General features: G+C 38.3%; 1 protein-coding gene across 1 annotated transcript; it reads left to right on the top strand.

Moving 5' to 3' along the window:
- The first annotated feature begins 1,275 nt into the window (after nucleotides 1-1,275).
- On the top strand, nucleotides 1,276-20,109 carry CLEC2A (C-type lectin domain family 2 member A). Its single transcript, XM_042948274.1, is given in 7 exon segments — nucleotides 1,276-1,345; nucleotides 4,271-4,315; nucleotides 4,318-4,359; nucleotides 11,731-11,805; nucleotides 15,719-15,888; nucleotides 17,800-17,903; nucleotides 19,678-20,109. Coding segments are annotated over 7 exon segments (615 nt in total). The 3' UTR covers nucleotides 19,787-20,109.
- The last annotated feature ends 94 nt before the right edge of the window (nucleotides 20,110-20,203 follow it).

The raw sequence follows: 20,203 nt of genomic DNA, 5'->3' as shown, positions 1-20,203 counted from the left end.
AATAAATTTCATATATTAAAAAAACATTCTAGTTTTCATTATAAATCTGTGCACATCTTACTATTTTAGTCTATATTTTCTTTCCTTTTACATTTACAAACGCAATGAGTGATGAAATATTCTCAGAAGAAATTTTCTTAAATTTTTCTTAAACAAATGAGCAAATGAAAGCTCAGATTATTTGTAGGTTTTGTTAAACTACTCAATTGCCTCTGTCAGGCTTGGAGGAGAAAAAGAAACAGTAATTGCAAAGCAAAATGTGAGGTGCTTTAATATATGTGTGTGCAAGGTTGAAAGGGAGCATGTAAGGGGAGAAAAGTTGCTCAAGTTCACTGAATGTCTACCATGTCCTTTCTGTGTCCAGTATACTTTATGCCATCTCATGTAATAGCCTTCCAAGCAAAATGAGGAAAGTATGTGTTTCCACAAGACCTATAAAGGAAGCCAATGAAGGGAGTTCTTGTAACTTTCCAGTAGCCAAAACAACTAGCAAATTCTGGACCCAAGATTAGAATCAGGTCTTCGTGATGCCAAAAATGGCTCTTTCCAGAAGACCAGAAGCATGGACCAACCATGCTGAAGGTATTCAAGCCTCCAGCGTGATTAAATAAAACTGAGGGGATGTCTGCTAGGGTCTGTAGATAAGCTTCTTAATCTTACAGGAATGAACACAGGAATGGCTCTGCACAGAGAGCTGAGACAGGCACACATTTTGGTTGTCATAATTGGGCAAATTTATATAACAAATCCAGAGAAGCATACTGACTCTAACCAGTAAGTGGATCAGTGCTCCAACCAGTGAATGACTTCAAGGTATAAATTTTTAAAAACATAATACAGCTTCATACACAAAATCTTCAAGGAATATATAGTTCTATTTTAGTTCATACATATGCTATAATTCATAAGTAGGTTTTAAACTGATACACATACCAGAATGTGTGTGTGTGTGTGTGTGTGTGTGTGTGTGTGTATGGATGGATAGATAGAAATAGATGATAGATAGATAGATAGATAGATAGATAGATAGATAATAGATGGATAGATAGATAATGGATAGATAGATAGAAATAGATGATAAATGATAAAGAGAGAAAGAAAGAAAGAAGAAAGAAAGAAGGAAAGAAAGAAAGAAAAGAAGGGAAGGAATAGAAAGAGAAAGAAAGAAAGAAAAAGAAAGAAAGAAAGAAAGAAAGAGAAAGAAAGAAAGAAAAAGAAAGAAAGAAAGAAAGAAAAGGAAGAAAGAAAGAGAAAGAAAGAAAAATGCCAGGCATAATGCCAGGCAATGATTATTGTAAGCATTCTCCATGTATAACCTCATTTGATCACTGTAACATTCCTACAGGTAAGTAGAATTTTGCTCTCAATTTTACAGAAGGGAGAACTGAGCATCAGAGTTTAAATAGCTTTCTAAATGTCACACAAGTAATAACTGCATTTGAACCCATATAGACTGAATAATGTGTGGGTGTAGGTAATTACTATTAATGATTTGGCTTTCTATAAAGATGAGAAATGAGATAATTCCAACAAAGAAATATAGAGTGCTATAAGGCGATGGATATTATTTTCCATGTGTTCCACTCAATACGCCACATAGGATATTTTTATTCTTTAAAGACAAAAAGATTTTGCCAATTTCATGACACTCCTTTGCTTATTATGGATGAGTCAACTTCCCACTTATCCTAATGAATCTGTCTATTTTTATCTCTGGTCTGAACTGGTTTGACAGTTTACTCATACCACTTCTCCTTGGTTCAAATGAGCATTGCCAATTTTTCCACTACAGTTGGACGTAAAAGCCTGCTGATTCTTTTTCTTTGTTAGCGATGTATGGAGGTAGCCTTCTAGTTCTCTCCTGTTGATCTGGATCAATCACAGATGTCATGATCACCCCAGAGCTGCGTGATGCGAGGCATGGTAACTGGATATGCAGGAAAAGTAAGTTTCCTTGGGTGACGGAGAATGAAGGGAAAATCAATAAAAAACAAAATATAGGACAGTCTAAAAATGCCGAACTCTTTCCTAAGGGAGGAAAACTACTCAAGTTTATGAGGTAGAGGAAACAGCTCTGTAAAGTAATGCAAGATTGGGGAGAATGTGTGGAGTTTTATATCTGTAAGAGAGTGAGCATAAGCTTGTGAGAATGAAAATATTTGGGGTGAATTTTATGGTGTGTGCATTATATGCCAATAAAAAGGGTTTTTTTAAAATGTACTCTTACAACAGAGAAAAGTTATTTGCCACAGTTTTGCCCAATCCTGTAACTGAGATTGCATTCACTCTCTCAACTAGCACAGACCACGGATGGATTGAAGTAGCTGATGTCTTGCTAAAGTGAGTGAAGATATTTCTAAATGTTTCTGCTTGGGTCAGGTGGATTTTCAGAATCGTTCAGTGTCCAGTGTCTTTATTGTTTCCCCAACATCATCTGGATAAAAGTTGAGAAAATCTGGAAGATGGCTTGAAGATACTTACTAGGGCTGAAAAGGGCTTTTGAAGTGTAAGGATTGACTGAGTCTAAAAATTATGGTAATTTTAACTGGATTGAAATGCAAACAGGCAAACTAACAAATGACAATGAGGCACAATGAAACGAAACAAAACGCCACCATTCACGACAATTGATAGGGTTTCTGTTAGACAACATGAGTGAACCGTTTTGCCAAATTACATGATTGGAATAGGAAACCTTTCAAAACTTCATGAAAAAGACAGTGAAGAGAAACAAATCATTTCTGCAGTTTACCGGTATGAATTCTAATAGCAGCTATCCAGCGAGTCTCTTAATAAACAAATCTAGTAATCTTAAAAGTGGAGGAGACTTCAGTAGTCACTTAATAAAACTTCTCACTTCGTGTGACATTTCTAGCAGAAATTTCTAGGCCAGAATACTTGTAGTGATAACATCTCTATCTTACAAAGCGGTCTGTTTCAATTCTGAGCAATTTTAATTAGAAGTGTCTTTAGCAAATGCAATGTATTATTCACTTAAAAGCAGGTCAAAGGCTAAATTTTATTTTGTTTTTTACCACAATAAAATAAATTCAGTCTTTTCTTTTCAGCATGGCTTTTGAGCACTCATCACGCACACTCGGGAGGCCTGGGTGATTTCTTGAGCACCAGAAAATGTAATAATTGTCCGAAGGCCAGAGGGAAGGAAGCAAAAGCAGAAATCCAAAACTTGCCTTGAACATATTTTCTTTTTTGTAGCCTCACACTGCTGTATCTCCCAAATGCAAGCCCTGAGCCTTATCACTCTTAGCATTCGTGCACACTCATGCACACACACACAATGCTTACAGGTATAAACTAGCCTTAGATCTCCAAAGGGCTTTCTAGCAGTCCCTTATGTTGATTTCTTACAGGTATAAACTAGCCTTAGATCTCCAAAGGGCTTTCTAGCAGTCCCTTATGTTGATTTCCCAAATCTCTGTCTTTCTCCTACCTCCGAACTTTCCTCAGTTATTTTTTTAAGGGTGAAAGCAGATACCTGAGGATTGCCATTGTTTCATCCACTAAGGAATTTGTTCAAGAATGGATTGCTAATAGAATGACTAATTTTTCTTATCAGATAGAATTTGTGTCCTTATGACACTGAATAATTCTCTTTGATATTATTGAAAACTAACAAAACAGGGGCGCCTGGGTGGCTCAGTCAGTTAATCCTCAGATTAACTTGATTTCGGCTCAGGTCATGACTCACGGTTCCTGAGTTGGAGCTCCGAGTTGGGCTCTGCACTGACCCTGTAGAGTCTGCTTGGGATTCCCCACCCGCCCTCTCTCTCAAAATAAATTTAATAAAAAAGAGAGAAAGAAAAATAGTGGGACACGTGGATGGCTTAGCTGGTCAAGCGTCGATTTCGGCTCAGGTCATGATCTCAAGGTTAGTGAGTTTCAGCTCACTGTGCTGACAATCCAGAGCCTGGAACTTGCTTCAGATTCTGCGTCTCCCTCTCTCTCTGCCCCTCCCCCGCTCACACTTTGTCTCTCTCTCTCTCAAAAATAAGCATTAAAAAAGAAAAATAGCACAACAATAAATGTAAGTGATAAGTAGAAAGTTTAGGGGCGTGGTATAGAGACGAGTCCCAGAAAGAGTGAAGTATAAAGGGACGGGGTTATTTTTAGCAGTAGCAGAAGAAAAAGTATCATAACAGAAGAAACCTATGCTCCTCAAATTGGAAAAAGCATGCACAGTGATGAGCAGAAAGATTAAAAGGATGTTTCTGGTAATTTGATAACTGCTACTGAATTTCAAAACATCAAGTACAAAGAGGAAATCTTGGAAGCCTTCAAAGAGAAGGAAAACACACAAACCGGATGAACCCTAAGAAACCGAAAATCCTCCTCTGGATGGTAAGTTTCTCATCAGCGACAGCAGCTGCGTAAAGAGAATAGTGCAACTTCTTCACATGCATAAAGGGGTTTTAATTCAGGTTTTTCACTCAGTCTAGCAGATGTTTGAGCAAATTTTCAGATGTAAAAATTTTAAAATGATTGCGACGCGTCTCCCGAAATGAATTCACAGGAAACAAAATCAAACAAGAAAAATACAAAAAGAAGTAGGGCACAAGAACGATTAAAAAGCCAGAGGACCGAAAATACTAAGTACAAATAAGTGATTTTTTTATAGTACTGCAATGACCTCGGATGAAATTATTAATCTCTCTGAGCATCAGTGTCTGCATTTATAAAATAAGGATAATTCATCTTGTCTCACAGACGTTGTTATGAGGAATGAGTCAGGTTTTCCGTGAAGAGTATCTAGTTCATTGCCCGATAAGTATTCAGTGCTTAGGAAAAGGTAACTCTGCATATATATACACACTTATGCATATTTGGCCTTACACACAGATGGATGAAGCAATAAACTGAAATCTTAAGCACTCTCCCATGCTACCTTCATATCCCTGATTATCTTCTAGTTAGTGATCTTTAACATAGATATGGCACATGTAGAAGGGATGCTCTCCCAACGGCCATGTGAAGCTAACAAAAAGACTGTTAATATGTAATTGGATAGACTCTGAATTCAGAGAAAACATACATTGAAACATAATTCATTGTTAATATGAATTAACAGCCGAAGTTTTGTTTTCCCTCATTCTTGCATGTCCATACCGGGACGAGATTTCTGCAGTCTGCTGTCCTCATCTTCTTCCAGTAACCTCATCAGAATCCTTCATATCTTAACTCTTTCCATTGTGCAGCGATAGGAATCTTTCTCCTCTTTACCCTCGTTAAACAGATCTGTGACCATACAAAGCCGACTGATTTATTTGGCCAAATGTATTACATTTTATTTATTTATTTTTTTGTAACACTGATGTCCAGCGATCTACAATTCAGAATCATTTTGAAAATTCTGTCAGTGTCTGCTTCCTATATTTTGGATATCTGGTGTCTGGAATGTATATGTTTATAATTTGGTTAGATTGCATTTTAATATAGTACCCTTGCAGGCTAGCCAGGAACCTTATTATATTAATTCCTCTATTTCCTCTCCTCACAAACCCCATGGATTGGGATTATAATGTAAAAAGATGGCCTTCCTCAAGTACTGCTTTTTTCATAGCCTTTAAGGTTGAATTCTGGACCAGAGAAGCTTTCCTGTGAGGTAGAAACAGAAAGGGGCTGCCGACAGTAGTCTGTTGTGTTTATAACTCACAGTCTTGCACTCCAAGGTCATGAGGTCTCCTCAAATTAAAACATTGGCCTTCAGTCATGATACTATATGAGGTCACTGATGCCTGGAGAACATGTAAAGTAGCTGGGGACCTGAAAAAGGTAACCCCTCTAAAACACAATAATTCCTAGAATATTCCAAGAAGAAAACTCGAAGAGTTATTATGAGAATTAAAACATAATAAAAACACTCAACAAGATTGGGAAAACCAAGTGGAAATATTAAGCATGGAAATATATTTGAAATAAAGGACATTTTGTAGTTGATCAGTAGAATTGATGCCATTAAGAATGAATTAGTCTAAAACGCAGTAGAAAAGAAAACAAAATGGAAAATACAAAAGAAAAGCTGAGCGATATGAAATGCAAGTAGAAATGCCAACTCAAGAGAGTAAGAGAAGGAGGATCTGAGAAGGAGAGAGAGATGGAGAGAGAGAGACACACACAGAGAGAGAGAGAGAGAGAGATGAAATGGAGGATAAATTAAAGAAAGCCAAACACAGAATTATGGGGTGCCTGGATGGCTCAGTTGGTTAAGCATCCATTCGGCTCAGGTCATGATCTCATGGTCCGTGAGTTCGAGCCCCACGTCGGGCTCTGTGCTGACAACTCAGAGCCTAGAGCCTCCTTCGGATTCTGTGTCTCCCTCTCTCTCTGATCTTCCCCTACTTTCACTGCCTCTGTCTCTCAAAAACATGAATAAAAGTTAAAAAATAACAAAAAAGAGAGAGCCAAACACAAAATTAAAATTGGTATTAGGGGGTGCCTGGATGGCTCAGGCAGTTAAGCATCTGAGTCTTGATTTCAGCTCAGGTCATGATCTTACAGTTCGTGGGTTCAAGCCCAGAGTCAGACTCTACACAGACAGCACCGAGTTGCCTGGGATTCTCTCTCTCCCTCCCTCTCTACCCCATCCCCTGCTCTCTCTATCTCTCTCTCACAAATAAATGAACATTTAAAAACCATAAATATTAAAATTTAATGAAATATTTTGAAAATGATTCATCAGTTGTTACAGGTTGAATTCTGCCCCCCACAAACTCATAGGTTGGCGTACAAACCCCCAGTATCTCAGACTGTGATCTCATTTGGAGATCAAGTCTTTACTAAATTAAAATGAAGTCAGTGGGGGTGGACCCCAATCCATTATGACTGATGTCCTTATTAAAAGGGGAAATTTGGAGATAGACTCACATACAGGGATAATGCCCTATCAACATAGTGATAACTATAAGCCAAAAAAAAAAAAAAAAAAAAAAGCCTAGAACAGATCCTTTCTTTACAGCCCCACAAAGAACCAACCCCACCAACACCTTAGTTTCAGACTTCCAGCCTCCAGAAATGTGACACAATAAATATCTGTTGCTTAAGCCACCCAGTCTGTGGTGCCTCATTAGGGCAGTCCTAACAAAGTGAAATACCCATGCATTTATCAACTTAGATAACAGGATCAATGGATTTTGGGGAAAGATAAAATGCCAAAACGAAACGTGAAAAAAGAAATAAAGTAAATGTGGAAAGGGCACCACCTGTGTACCTGGGTTGAGCAACCAACTCTTAAATTCGGCTCAGGTCATGGTCTCACGGTGCATGAGATCGAGCCCCGCTTCCGGCCCTCCCTGGCAGCACGAAGCCGGCTTGGGATTTTCTCTCTCTGTCTCTGCTCATCCTCCACTTGTGCTCTTTCTCTCTCTTTCTCTCAGAAATAAATAAATAAGCAGTTTTTTAAAAAGACACCTTTCCCCTTTTACTGTGATCATGAAACTGAAGGAAACCAGAATGCGTACCCCCAAATATGTCTCTTTGACATAAAAAATATTCTGAACCGAAAGCAATCAGGAAGCAATGAACGCGAGAGAAACTCACCCTACTCCACCTTTTCCACCTAAAGATATAAATTCTCCTTTCACTACACCAATTCTTATTAGCCCCTGGAAAGCAAACCGTACTCCATTAGCTTCCCACAGAGCGCCACCTTAGGAAGAAGACTAAACCTGCTTTTCCTTCTGCTGTTACTTCTCTCCAAAAGTATTGTTCATTGTGGAAGATGCTAAGTAGGCTGGCTTTCTAAAATCCCCTTGGATTTCCTCTTCGTTTTGGCTTCTCCCATGTGATGGGTCAGTACCTTGTTTTTCCCTTATTAATCTTTTTGTTAAAAAGCCCAGCCGAGGGGTGCCTGGGTGGCTCAGTGGGTGAAACCTCCGAGCCTGGAGCCTGCTTCCGATTCTGTGTCCCCTTCTCTCTCCGCCCCGCCCTCACTTGTGCTCTGGCTCTCTCTGTCTCTCAAAAATAAATAAATGTAAAAAAAATTTTTTAAATAAAAAATAAAAAATAAATAAATAAATAGCTTTCATTCTTTTTATGCCACTATATATGTATGTACATGTATATACATACACGTGTGTGTGCGTTTGTGTGCGTGTGTGTGTGCGTGTGTGTGTGTGCGTGTGTGTGCGTGTGTGCGTGTGTGAGAAGAGATACACACTACCTCTTCTTTATCCATTCAGCAACTGCTGACTGTGTCCATAATTTTACTATTATAGATAATGCTGCCATAAACATTGGGGTGGATATACCCCTTTGAATTAGTATTTTCGTACTCTTTAAGTAAATGGCTAGCAGTACAATCGCTGGATCATGAGGTAGCTCTATTTTTAACTTGTTGAGGAACCTCCATACTGTTTTCCAGAGTGGCTGTGCCAGCTTGCATTCCCGCCAACTGCGTAAGAGGGGTCCCCTTCCTCTGCATCCTCGCCAACACCTGCTGTTTCCTGTGTTATTCATTTTAGCACGTTCTGACAGAGTGAGGTGATATCTCATTGCAGTTTTGATTTGCATTCCCCTGGGGATCATTGATGCTGAGCATCTTTTCATGTGTCCGTTTGCCATCTGGACGTCTTCTTTGGGAAAATGTCTATTCATGTCTTCTGTCCATTTTTAAAATGGATTATTAGGGTTTTTTTTTTTTTGGTTTTGAGTTATATAAGTTCTTTATATACTTTGGAAGCATTTAGTCTATTTATATTCAAAATAATTATTGATAGATATGTATTTATTGCCATTTTATTGCTTGTTTTGTAATTGTTTCTAGAGATTTTTTCTGATCCTTTCTTGTCTTTGTCACTTTTGGTCTCTCCTTTGCATTTAAAGAGTCCGCTTTAGTATTTCTTGCAGGGCTGGTTTGTGGTCATGAACTCCTTTAGTTTTTGTGTATCTGGGAAATCCTTATCTCTCCTATTCCAAATGATAGCCTTGCTGGATAGAGTATTCTTGGCTGCAGATTTTTCCTAGTCAGCATGTGGAACGTATCATGCCCTTCCTTTCTGGCTTCCAAGTTCCTCCTGGAGAGATCTGAATCTAGCCTTAAGGTTCTTCCCTTGTAAGTTAAGGACTTCTTTTGTCTTGGTGCTTTTAAGATTTTTTCTTTGCACTGTATTTTGCAAGTTTAATTACAATGGGCTTTGTTGTTGGCTTGCTTTTGTTAATTTTGATGGGATTTCTCTTTGCCTCCTAGATCTGGATGTCTGTTTCCTTCCCCAGATTAAGGAAGTTTTTAGCTGTTATCTCTTCAAATAAGTTTTATGCCATCTGTTCTCTCTTCTCTGGGACTCCTATAATACAAATGATATTACTTTTGATGGAGTCACTGAGTTCCCTAAGTCTATTCTCATTTTCCATAATTCTCTTTCTCGCTATTGTTCAACTTCATTATTTTCCATTATTTTGTCTTCTAGGTCACTAATTCAGTCCTCTGCTTCTTCCAGCCTGCTGTTCATTGAATCAAGCCTGTGTCCAATCTTGCGTATTGCACTCTTCATCTCTGATACTTTTTTGACTCTTTGATTTCTGTGGCAAGGGTCCCACTGATGTCTTCCTTTTTTTTTTTTTCTTCTCAAATCCAGTTGAATATCGTTATAGTTGTTGCTTTAAATTCTGTATCAAGCATGTTACTTATATCTGTTTCACTTAGATGTCTGGCAGTGGCCTTACCTTGTTCTTTCATTTGGCATTTTGTCTAAGTCTCTGCTTTCTTCTTTGTGTTCGAAAAGCCAGTCATGTCTCCTGCTCCTCAAAGTAGTGGCTTTATGAAGAAGGAGTCATGTAATGTCCAGGGCCTGATGCTTCAGGGAGGATCCCTGGTTTGTGCCGCTTGTGCTCTGCTGTTGTGTTTTGCAGGGGCTCTCCTTGCCTACTGTGGGCAGTGTTTGGTCCCTGGCCTGAATGTGGTGAGTTTTAACTATGTGTGCTCTAGTCTGCTGTGAAATGAGACCTGTCACCACCCGCACCAGAACGGAGGCCCTGCAGAACTCTCTGGTCAGGAGATGTGGTCTGGACAGGCATTTGTGCTGATCTTCTATAGGAGGGGACCAGTGCCCTGGGACTGATGCAAGCATGACTAGGAAGGGCAGTCCTGCCAGAGTTCAGGGGTGTGGGACTTGATGTAAATAAGTCAGACGGACAATGTTGGCATTGCATTGTTTCTTGCAGATGGCTCTGTCTTTATGCTGAGGGGCTGGGGGGGTGGGAGGGGCACACACCAGCATCTTTGTTCCTATGAATGTTGACTCTCAGTAATGAGTTCTGAGAAGTGTAAATAATCTCCCCTTTGTGTGCCCCGGCATTCTTGCAATCACAGTTTCAACACTGTCTCCCTCCAGATTGTTTGCCTGCCTTGTTTCCAGGAGCAGTGCAGTGCCCTCAAGGCTCTATTCCCGCCAAGCCTCCTGACCTTTAAAAATCCAGGCTTTAAGCTCCACTGGTTGCAAGAACTGATGAAATTCAGCCCCTCTCATTTTCCAAGCCAATGTCTTTGGGGAGATGTTCTCCTTGTGCATTCTCCTGTGTGCTCCCCTCTCTCTCCCTCCCTTTCCTGCGACCAGTACTCCCTCCCCTCCATAGCACCCTCCATCTATTTCTCCCTTAAAACATGTCTTCCCACCTTCTTCAATGTGGCCTCTTCTCTCCCTTTTCTTGTGGAGTTTGTTTTGTCAGTCTTCAGGTCAACTTCTAAGGTATTTAGGACAATTTGACAGTTTTCTTTTTTAAACTTTTTTTTTTAATTTTTTTTTAACGTTTATTTATTTTTGAGACAGAGAGAGACAGAGCATGAACGGGGGAGGGTCAGAGAGAGGGAGACACAGAATCCGAAACAGGCTCCAGGCTCTGAGCGGTCAGCACAGCCCGACGCGGGGCTCGAACCCACGGACCGCGAGATCATGACCTGAGCCAAAGTCGGCCGCCCAACCGACTGAGCCACCCAGGCGCCCCTAATTTGACAGTTTTCTAGTTGTGCTTGTGAAATGAGAGGAGCCTGTGGCTCTCCCACTTCTGTCACCGTCTTCCTGACTCCCCAAATCCTTTTTCCTGATATTTAAATGCATGCGAGTGAAAAACATTCTTTCCAGATTGTTTCTACATTTGCTAAGTAAGTGTCAGAGAAGATCACTACTAAAAGTATTACTGTTTGTTTTAATCTCTTAACATTTCCATGAATGCCAAATCGCCTCTCTAATTCATTCTGCTCACCACAAATTACTGCTTTTATCTTGACATTTCCTTGCTTAAATGCATTAAATTTCTCCCTACTGCTTACAGAATAAATAAAAACATTTATCTTCATTTTTCTACTGTCATATGATCCTATGACTTTCCTTTCTCCCCTATCTTTGATTTTGTTGATTTCTGTTGTCTTTTATAGCCACTTGTCTGATCATAGCCCTTTTGTTGAACCTTGGACTTTCTTGATTACCATCCACTATTCACACTATTTCTACCTTTTGAAATAACCTTGCATTTCCTCCCTCCTTCCACCAAGTCTGAGTGATCTCTCCACTGCTGATGCCCCATCTGAACAGCTACAGCGGTCATTGGCACTTCTCTTCTTTGCACTTTATAAGGTCATTGTATCCTTTATTACTTTAAGATGTAGATGCTTTTAATGAGAGTTTTTAAATTGATTAGTATAAAGAGGGATAAACGAAAATAAATATTCAGGCTAGGTTTCTCTGGACATTTTACAATAAACATTTATTTGTTTTGCAGTTCACAAATTGAAAAAAGGCTGGATGTTACACCTTTGTATGTATCTCTTGCTCATACTGGCCATTGCCATACTAGGTGAGTAGCTTAGCTCATAAATTGTCTATGCTTCTCCATACACAGTAGGGCCAAACATATCTCAGACTTAATCTTGGATTTCTCAGTCCTGGAGTAATAAAAAGGTCTTGTAGAGACAAGTCCTCAGATTCCTACCAGTTTGGCAGGTTTTACCATATTCCTTGCCTTTCTCAAAAATGCTCTTGGGGCACCTGGGTGGCTCAGTTAGCTAAGCATCCGACTCTTGGTTTGGGCTCAGGTCATGATCTCATGGTCATGAGACTGAGCCCCACATCAGGCTCTGCTTTGACAGCCTGGAGCCTGTTTGGGATTCTCTCTTTCCATCTCTCTCTCTCTCCCCCTCCCCTCCTCTCAAAATAAAGAAACTTAAAAAAAAATACTGTTGAGTCTTTTCTTCGTGCTATCCATTCTGACTAGGAGAGGTGATATTCCATTGTGGTTTTGATTTACATTTCCCTGATGATTAGTGATGTTGAGCATTTTGTCACATGTCTGTTAGTCATCTGCACATCTTCCCTGGAAAAAATGTCTATTTAGGTCCCCTGTTTATTTTTAAATTGGATTATTTGGCTTTTTTTGGTGTTATGAGTTATTCCTATATTTTGGATATTAACTCCTTATAGGATATATCATTTGTAAGTGAATAAATAAAGAAGACACGGTGTATATACATAATGGGATATTATTCAGCCATAAAAAGAATGAAATCTCCCCATGATGATGACAAGGATGGACTTAGAGGGTATTATGAGAAGTGAAGTAGGCCAGAGAAAGACAAATACCGTATTATTTCACTTATATGCAGAATCTAAAAAATAAAATAAGCAAACAAAAACAGACACAAACTCAAAAAATACAGAGAACAACCTAGTGGTTGCTTGCCAGATGGAGGGAGTTCAAGGAATGAGCAAAATAGGTGAAGGGTATTAAGAGGTACAGACTTCTTAGTTATAAAATAAATAATCATGGAGATTAAAAGTATAGCATAGGGAATATAGTGAAGAATATCATAATAACTTGGAAGGTGACCAATGATAACTGCATTTTTCACAGTGAGCATTTTCTAATGTATAAAACTGTCAGATCACTATGTTGTACACCTGAAACTAATATATGACCATACCTTAGCTAAAAAAGTGAATTAAAAAAATTAAATAGGGTCACCTGGCTGGCTCGGTCAATAGAGCATGTGACCCTTAATCTCAGGGTTATGAATTTGAGCTCCATGTTGGGTGTAGAGATCACTTAAGAAAAAACAAAAAAAAACTAAATATTCTAAATATCACAATACAGTCATCTTAATCTCAAAGTACAGTCATCGTCTTGAATTATAGTTCTTAGTCTTTTTTTTTTTTAACGTTTTATTTATTTTTGAGACAGAGAGAGACAGAGCATGAATGAGGGAGGGGCAGAGAGAGAGGGAGACACAGAATTGGAAGCAGGCTCCAGGCTCTGAGCCATCAGCCCAGAGCCCGAGCGGGGCTCGAACTCACGGACCGCGAGATCCTGACCTGAGCCGAAGTTGGACGCCCAACCGACTGAGCCACCCAGGCGCCCCTAGTTCTTAGTCTTTGAGTAAGATAATTATAAATTCTCAAATGACCGCCAGATAACAACACCAATAGTCATGTTCTTTTCCCAATGTTTGTTTGTTTGTTTTTTATCTTTTAAAATTTGCATCCAAATTAGCATATAGTGCAACCGTGATTTCAGGAGTAGATTCCTCAGTGCCCCTTACCCATTTAGCCCATCCCCCCTCCCACAACCCCTCCAGTAACCCTCAGTTTGTTCTCCATATTTATGAGTCTCTTCTGTTTTGTCCCCCTCCCTGTTTTTATATTACTTTCGTTTCCCTTCCCTTATGTTCACCTGTTTTGTCTCTTAAAGTCCTCATAATAGTCCTGTTTTTTTAATTGAGAGTACTTTGTGCAAGTTAAAGAACCAATATTAGTGACACCTGGGTCGCTCAGTCAGATGAACGTCTGACTTTTTGGTTTCTGCTCAGGTCATGATCTCACGGTTTCATGAGTTTGAGCTCCGCATTGGGTTCTGCACTGACATTGTGGACCTTGCTTGGGATCCTCTCTCTTCCCCTCTCTCTGCCCCTTCCCCACTCCTTGTTTCTCTCTCTCAAAATTTTTTGTTTAAAAAAGAACAAATATTACATACACTATGCTTATTATTTTTATTTAATTCTCACAAGGCCATGACATAAGTATAATTATGAAATCCATTTACAGGCACAGAAATAGAAGCCAGAGTGAATGAGCTGCCTCTCACAAATGACAAATTCCAGAGCCAGAATGGAAACTCTTGTCTGTCTGGTTCTAATTCCTGATATTTTAACCACCATGCAATATTGTCTATATAACTTCTATATTTCTTTGCTCTAATTTCTTTTGGATCAAGATTAAGTTATATTACTAACAGTTGTTCTAGGAAACATTTATGATGTAAAAAAAAATGTCATAATGGCACAAGTGATTTGTTGCAAGATTTTCTCTGTTGGAGCAGCTTTGTGAAAATGAAGATTTTCACAATTTTCTTCTGGACACTGTCGGTTCGTTTTGTGAAAATAAGTCAAAGGTAGATTTTTAAATTCCTGAGCAGTGACTTAATAGTCTCAGAACTTGATTTTCCATTGTACGCTTTGCTTAATACAGCACTTAATTTAGGACTTAAGTTAAAGTAACAGCACCCTTGGGGCACCTGGGTGGCTCAGTTTGTTGGGCATTCAACTCTTGATTTTGTCTGAGGTCATGATCCCAGGGTCATGGGATCAAGCCCTGCATTGGACTCTGCTGATTGTGGGGCCTGCTTAAGTTTCTCTCTCTCTCCCTCTGTCCCTCTCCCCTGCTCACACTTTCTCTCTAAAATAAAAACATAAAAAAAACAGTAACACTTAGCACTCTTTATTCTTGTTTTCTTTGTCATTCACAAGAGTGCTGATATTCTTTTTTTGTATAGCTTTCTGTCACTATTAGAGTCCTGGGAGTGCAATGTTACTGGTATCTAATTATCTGACAGTTAATATATTTATAGAGAAGTGTTTCTATAAGAAGTCTTTACATTCATTCATTAATTGATTATTTAAAAAAATTAAAACACAATATATTTCATTACCTATCTGTGGTAGCCTGAATCTGCCTCTAAGTATTACCAAAAAAAAAAAAAAAAAAAAAAAAAAAAAAAAAAATTTCATGGCAAAGTGAGGAGAGAAGGCTTTGGATTTGGCCTGACATTTAAACATTTACTTGGTTCTTTGCTAGTTACATTAACTTATTCAAACATTTGGAGGGCAGGGACTTTATCCTTTTCTGATTACTCATCACTTACCTAAAACCTTGAAACATAAAATTCTCAAAACATTCTGTACAGAAATAAATTCACCATTATTCCAGCTTCTTTGGCACTGAATATTGGTGAAGGAGAAAAAATTTTTACTAACTCATATTTCAGTGATTTGTTGTCATTTATGGTGAGTTTTACTTCCCTGTCTTGGATGTCCTTTTATGTCTAGGACCATTCATTTCTGTAAGGAAAGACAAGCCTTCCTTTATTACCCTGGTCCGTGAGACCGAAATGGTATTCATGTCTCTAGGTCTCTGTCGAGTGCTAAATTTTATGCATTTTGGGAGGACGTCAATATAGACTATGAGAGGCTGGTAGTTCCATTCTTCAGAGTAGAAGCCAGGGAAATCAGATGAACTATGGACTGCTCAATCCTTGAATGGTTTTCTTTACAGACAGCAAGGACTGAATTCATCCATCATTCCATGAGTGAATTTAATTTTAGAGACTGCAAACTGTGGGGGTAAAAGTGAAACTGATTCATCAGAATGAATAGAAACTCTCTTTAACTTATTTTTTGATTCTTTCTTTCTTTCTTTCTTTCTTTCTTTCTTTCTTGTAGCAACAAAACTTTCAAAGTGTTCCCAAACTATGGCATGTGAGGATGAATGGATTGGATTAAGAAAAAAGTGTTTCTATTTTTCCAGTGATACCAAAAATTGGACAGCCAGCAAAAGATTCTGCAGTTCGCAGGGATCAGAACTTGCTCATATTGATACACGAGAGGATATGGTAAGAAAAGGAGAAATTTCTCAATCGTTTCAGTGCTTAAGTGTTACTAAGAGAGAATTAAAATGATAAAAGTGAATACTCTATGATGATATATACCAGACAGTGTTCTAAGCACTATAACTATAAAAACTCATGCGATCTTCAATCCTGGTCTATGAAGTAAATACGTAAGTACCCCTATTTTAAAGATGAAGAAAGTGAGGCACAGAGATGTTGTGTAACATAGCCTTTGTCACAGAGCCATAACTTGGTGAACTGGGATTTGAACCCACACAAATTAGCTAGTCATGCTAGGTCCTTAATCACAATGCATATTGTTTATATAGCTAAATGTCTTTATTTAATGTTTTTAGATTATTAAATAGATTGTTTTAATACTTTTACATTTTTATTCTGCCGAGAATAGCCTGGAAAAATTAAAACAAATAAAAAAGATATGGCTCTTGGAATTTAGGATAAGGATCTGAAGGAAATAGCACAGTTTGAAGAAAATGAGACAATGAATAGAAGTGAAAGAGGGCAAAGGAAGGGAAACTTGGGCTGCGTGAGCACTGAGTGAGGAAAAGGGTTTGTTTATAAAGAAAGTTGACTAAAGAGTTTGTGGTCCAATACCAAGGAGCCAAGAGAAGAGAAACTAAATCCATCACTCAATATATTTTGTTGCAATAAATCATATTCATCCAGAAGTTAGTTTGATTTCTGATTATATGAGAAAGCATACAATAGCAATAATATTCTTATTCTGGTATCTACTCAAAGGACAGTTGACCCTTGAACAACACAGGTTTGAACTATACAGGTCCACTTACATGCAAATTATTTTCAGTCATTACAGTAGGGCACTGAAAGTGTATTTTCTCTTCCTTATGATTTTTTTAATAACAGTTCCTTTCTCTAGTTTGTTATAAAAAAAATTACATAATGTATGTAGCATACGAAATGTGTCAGTTGTTTCCATTAGCAGCAAGACTTTCTGTCAAAGGTAAGCCATTAGCAGTTAAGTTTGGGGGAATCAAGGGTTATACTTGGGGGTGCCTGGGTGGCTCAGTCGGTTGAGCAACAGTCTCTTGATTTCAGCTCAGGTCATGATCCCAGGGTCATGAGATCAAGCCAAGCATTGGGCTCTGTGCTGAACATAGAGCCTGCTTAAGATTCTCTCTCTTTCTCTCTCTCCCTCTGGCCCTCCCTTGCTCATGCTCTATCTCTAAAATTAAACAAATACATACATAAAAAAATAAAATTGAAAAAAGAGTTACACTTGGATTCTCAAGTGCATGGTGCCGTTGTTCAAGGATCAACTGTAGTTTATGACTGAGTTTTCCCATTTTAACAGTACTTATACCGTCCATTAAACTCTTTCCCCCTGAAATCCCTCCTCTAGTTTTTGAGAAAGGACCTGTGGACAAAACAAAATAGAAGCATTAGTTCTCTGTCACCCTTAGAGAACATTCTGTGCTGGTTCCTACAGAAAGTGCTCACCTCCCAATTTTGTTATCCAAACAGACATAGCATCATATCAGTTTATGGTCTTTGTTATTCACTCTGGAGCTAAAACGTACTGGTGGTCTATGCATTCAAACTTGAAAGAAAGGAATTAAAATATGTTTTCCTCCTCAATAATGAGAAATAGAAATCACCCCTAAAGATGACCCAAGAGAGTGTAGCTCAGAAGATTTAAATGACTTGGTGGAAGTCACTCTATTGCTTACAAACATTTAGGAAGTATAAGAGCAAAGTGAAAATCTTGCTGATAAAACTAATCTCAATATCCCTACCTGTTGCTATAGAAGCAGGAGGGCATGTAGATTAGGAGGCCAATCATGAAAGATGGGATAGTGGGGGTGAGAAGCATGTTCAGCAATATGCTCGAAAATATTCAGCAGCAGATAATGCCCTGACTTTTTGTGAAAGAATTTTTTGAGGAAGCACGCAGGAACTTCTATGCACTGGATCGGATTGAACAGAAAACAAGGAGAGTCTTGGAAGTGGACCAATGGCACCATATTCAATCCTTGGTGAGTTTCCAATTTAGTAGGAAAGGTTTTATGGTGGTGTTGTATACAAATTTAGACCATTTTAAGTTGTATTATTACAAAGAAATCTTTCTATTTGTTACGTGCAACTGCCTTCGTTAGTGTTCACCCTGTAACATGTGCCCTTTCACATTGAAACATACCTTAGAGAAACCCATATCTCTTCTACCTTGTTAAATGACACACAGTGAGGGGAGCCTGGTAGCTCATCAGCTAAACGTCCAACTTTGGCTCGGGTCATGATCTCATGGTTTGTGGTTTGAGCCTCCCGTTGGGCTCTGTGCTGACAGCTCAGAGCTGGGAGCCTGCTAAGGATTCTGTGTCTCCTTCTCTCTCTGCTCCTCCCCTGCTCATTTTCTATCTCTCTCTATCTGAAAAATAAATAAACATTAAAAAGTAAATAAATAAATAAATGACACAGTGAATTTTTTTATTTTATTTTATTTTATTTTATTTTATTTTATTTTATTTTATTTTACTTGTATTGCCAGTCTTGCTAATAAACACCTCTCTTGATAATGCAAATTCAACTCATTTGCAAATTCTATTTTTTTTTTACGTTTATTTATTTTTGAGACAGAGAGAGACAGAGCATGAACGGGGGAGGGTCAGAGAGAGGGAGACACAGAATCTGAAACAGGCTCCAGGCTCTGAGCTGTCAGCGCAGAGCCCGACGCGGGGCTTGAACTCACGAACCGTGAGATCATGACCTGCGCTGAAGCCGGATGCTCAACTGACTGAGCCACCCAGGCGCCCCAGCTCGTTTGCAAATTCTAAACCAAACCAGAGGTATTACTTGCACCTTTTGAGAACTAATTGTATTTATACAAGATCTCTTTGTTTTAAAGAATTAGTGATCACATAGTTGTCTTTAACTTTCCATATGCCCATCATAAACAATATTATTTAGTTGGGTAACCATTATTGAGTGAATGTTGCTTTCTCACTTATGTACTATTGCCCCTGGAAACAAGGGCTGTGTGACTCTTCTCTTGTAGCCATGTACTCCTGCCTTAGCATTTCATTAAGTTCTAGATAAACAATGGAATGAATTAAACAAATACTAAAATATGTGAGACGTGACAAATTACACTTACTACAGAAAATGGAAAAATCGATCATCAGCAGAGCAAATGAATAGAGACGATTGCAATTAGTCTCTTTGGGTTCTATCTCAGTATGTGTCAAACGCATCAAATGAATATAAAACTTATTCCTTACCTTCAAAAAGGAACATCAGCTAAAAACATGCCAAGAAAATGCTTTAAAAAAAAGACTCTAGAGATCTTTGGATTTAGCAAACACAGTCTCTCCTGATAGATGGATAGAAATAGACATAGATAAATGTAGACAGATATAGATATGGATATAGATATAGATATAGATATAGATATAGATATAGATATAGATATAGATATATAGATGATATAGATACAGATAGATAAATGTAGGTAGATATAGACTTATATCTACCTCTATGGCTTATCCATGTCTATCTATATCTATATGTATATCTGCCTTTCTACTTATTATCTTAAATAAGGTTACAGTTTATACTAATAATTATAATAATTAAGTATCTACCTTCAGTCTTCTATTCCTTTAATGTAGCAGATATTTTTGTATAGCATATAGTGATGGGGGAGTACGGAGCTGAATGTTTTGTATAAAATGTCCCAGATCACTTGAATCTTAATTTGATTTTTGATTACAGCTGTCAGTGGTTCCCAAACTAATTTTAATTATTCCTTTTCAGGTTTGAAATTAGTGGGAATGGATCCTTTGCATTTCTGAATGCTGACGGAGTCCGTAGTTCTAGGGGATTTATTGATATCAAGTGGATTTGCAGCAAACCTAAGTTTTAATAGAGCAAAGAACTGAAAAATGACCGTGGTACATCTAATGGCTATACCGTGGATTAGGAGATTATAGGGAATGCATTGCAAAGCAGAACACTGCTTTCTGGCCATGCTGAAAACAGCTTATCTAGTTAATGTATATCCAGGGGGGACACTACACTTTTCTCATCTAGTTAATGTATATCTAGGGGTTAAGTCTTGTGTATGCTCATAAATTCTTTAGACCATGGTATCACACGGAATATTTTATCCTATCTTAGCTTGTTTTCTGCACATTTTTGATATGTTCATTCTGGCACGTAGCCCACTGATGTATTGCACATTGTTTCCCTGAATGCATGCTTAATAAATATGGGAGCTTGAAAGCAGCTCCGGGAGACTTCCCTTAGTCTTCCTGTCACCTCTTTTGATTTGCATGGAGTC

The sequence above is a fragment of the Panthera leo genome, chromosome B4 (genome assembly GCF_018350215.1).
Source record: "Panthera leo isolate Ple1 chromosome B4, P.leo_Ple1_pat1.1, whole genome shotgun sequence".
NCBI lineage: Eukaryota > Metazoa > Chordata > Mammalia > Carnivora > Felidae > Panthera > Panthera leo.
Note: the sequence above shows the minus strand (reverse complement) of the source record. Positions and strands in the feature narration are given on the sequence as shown.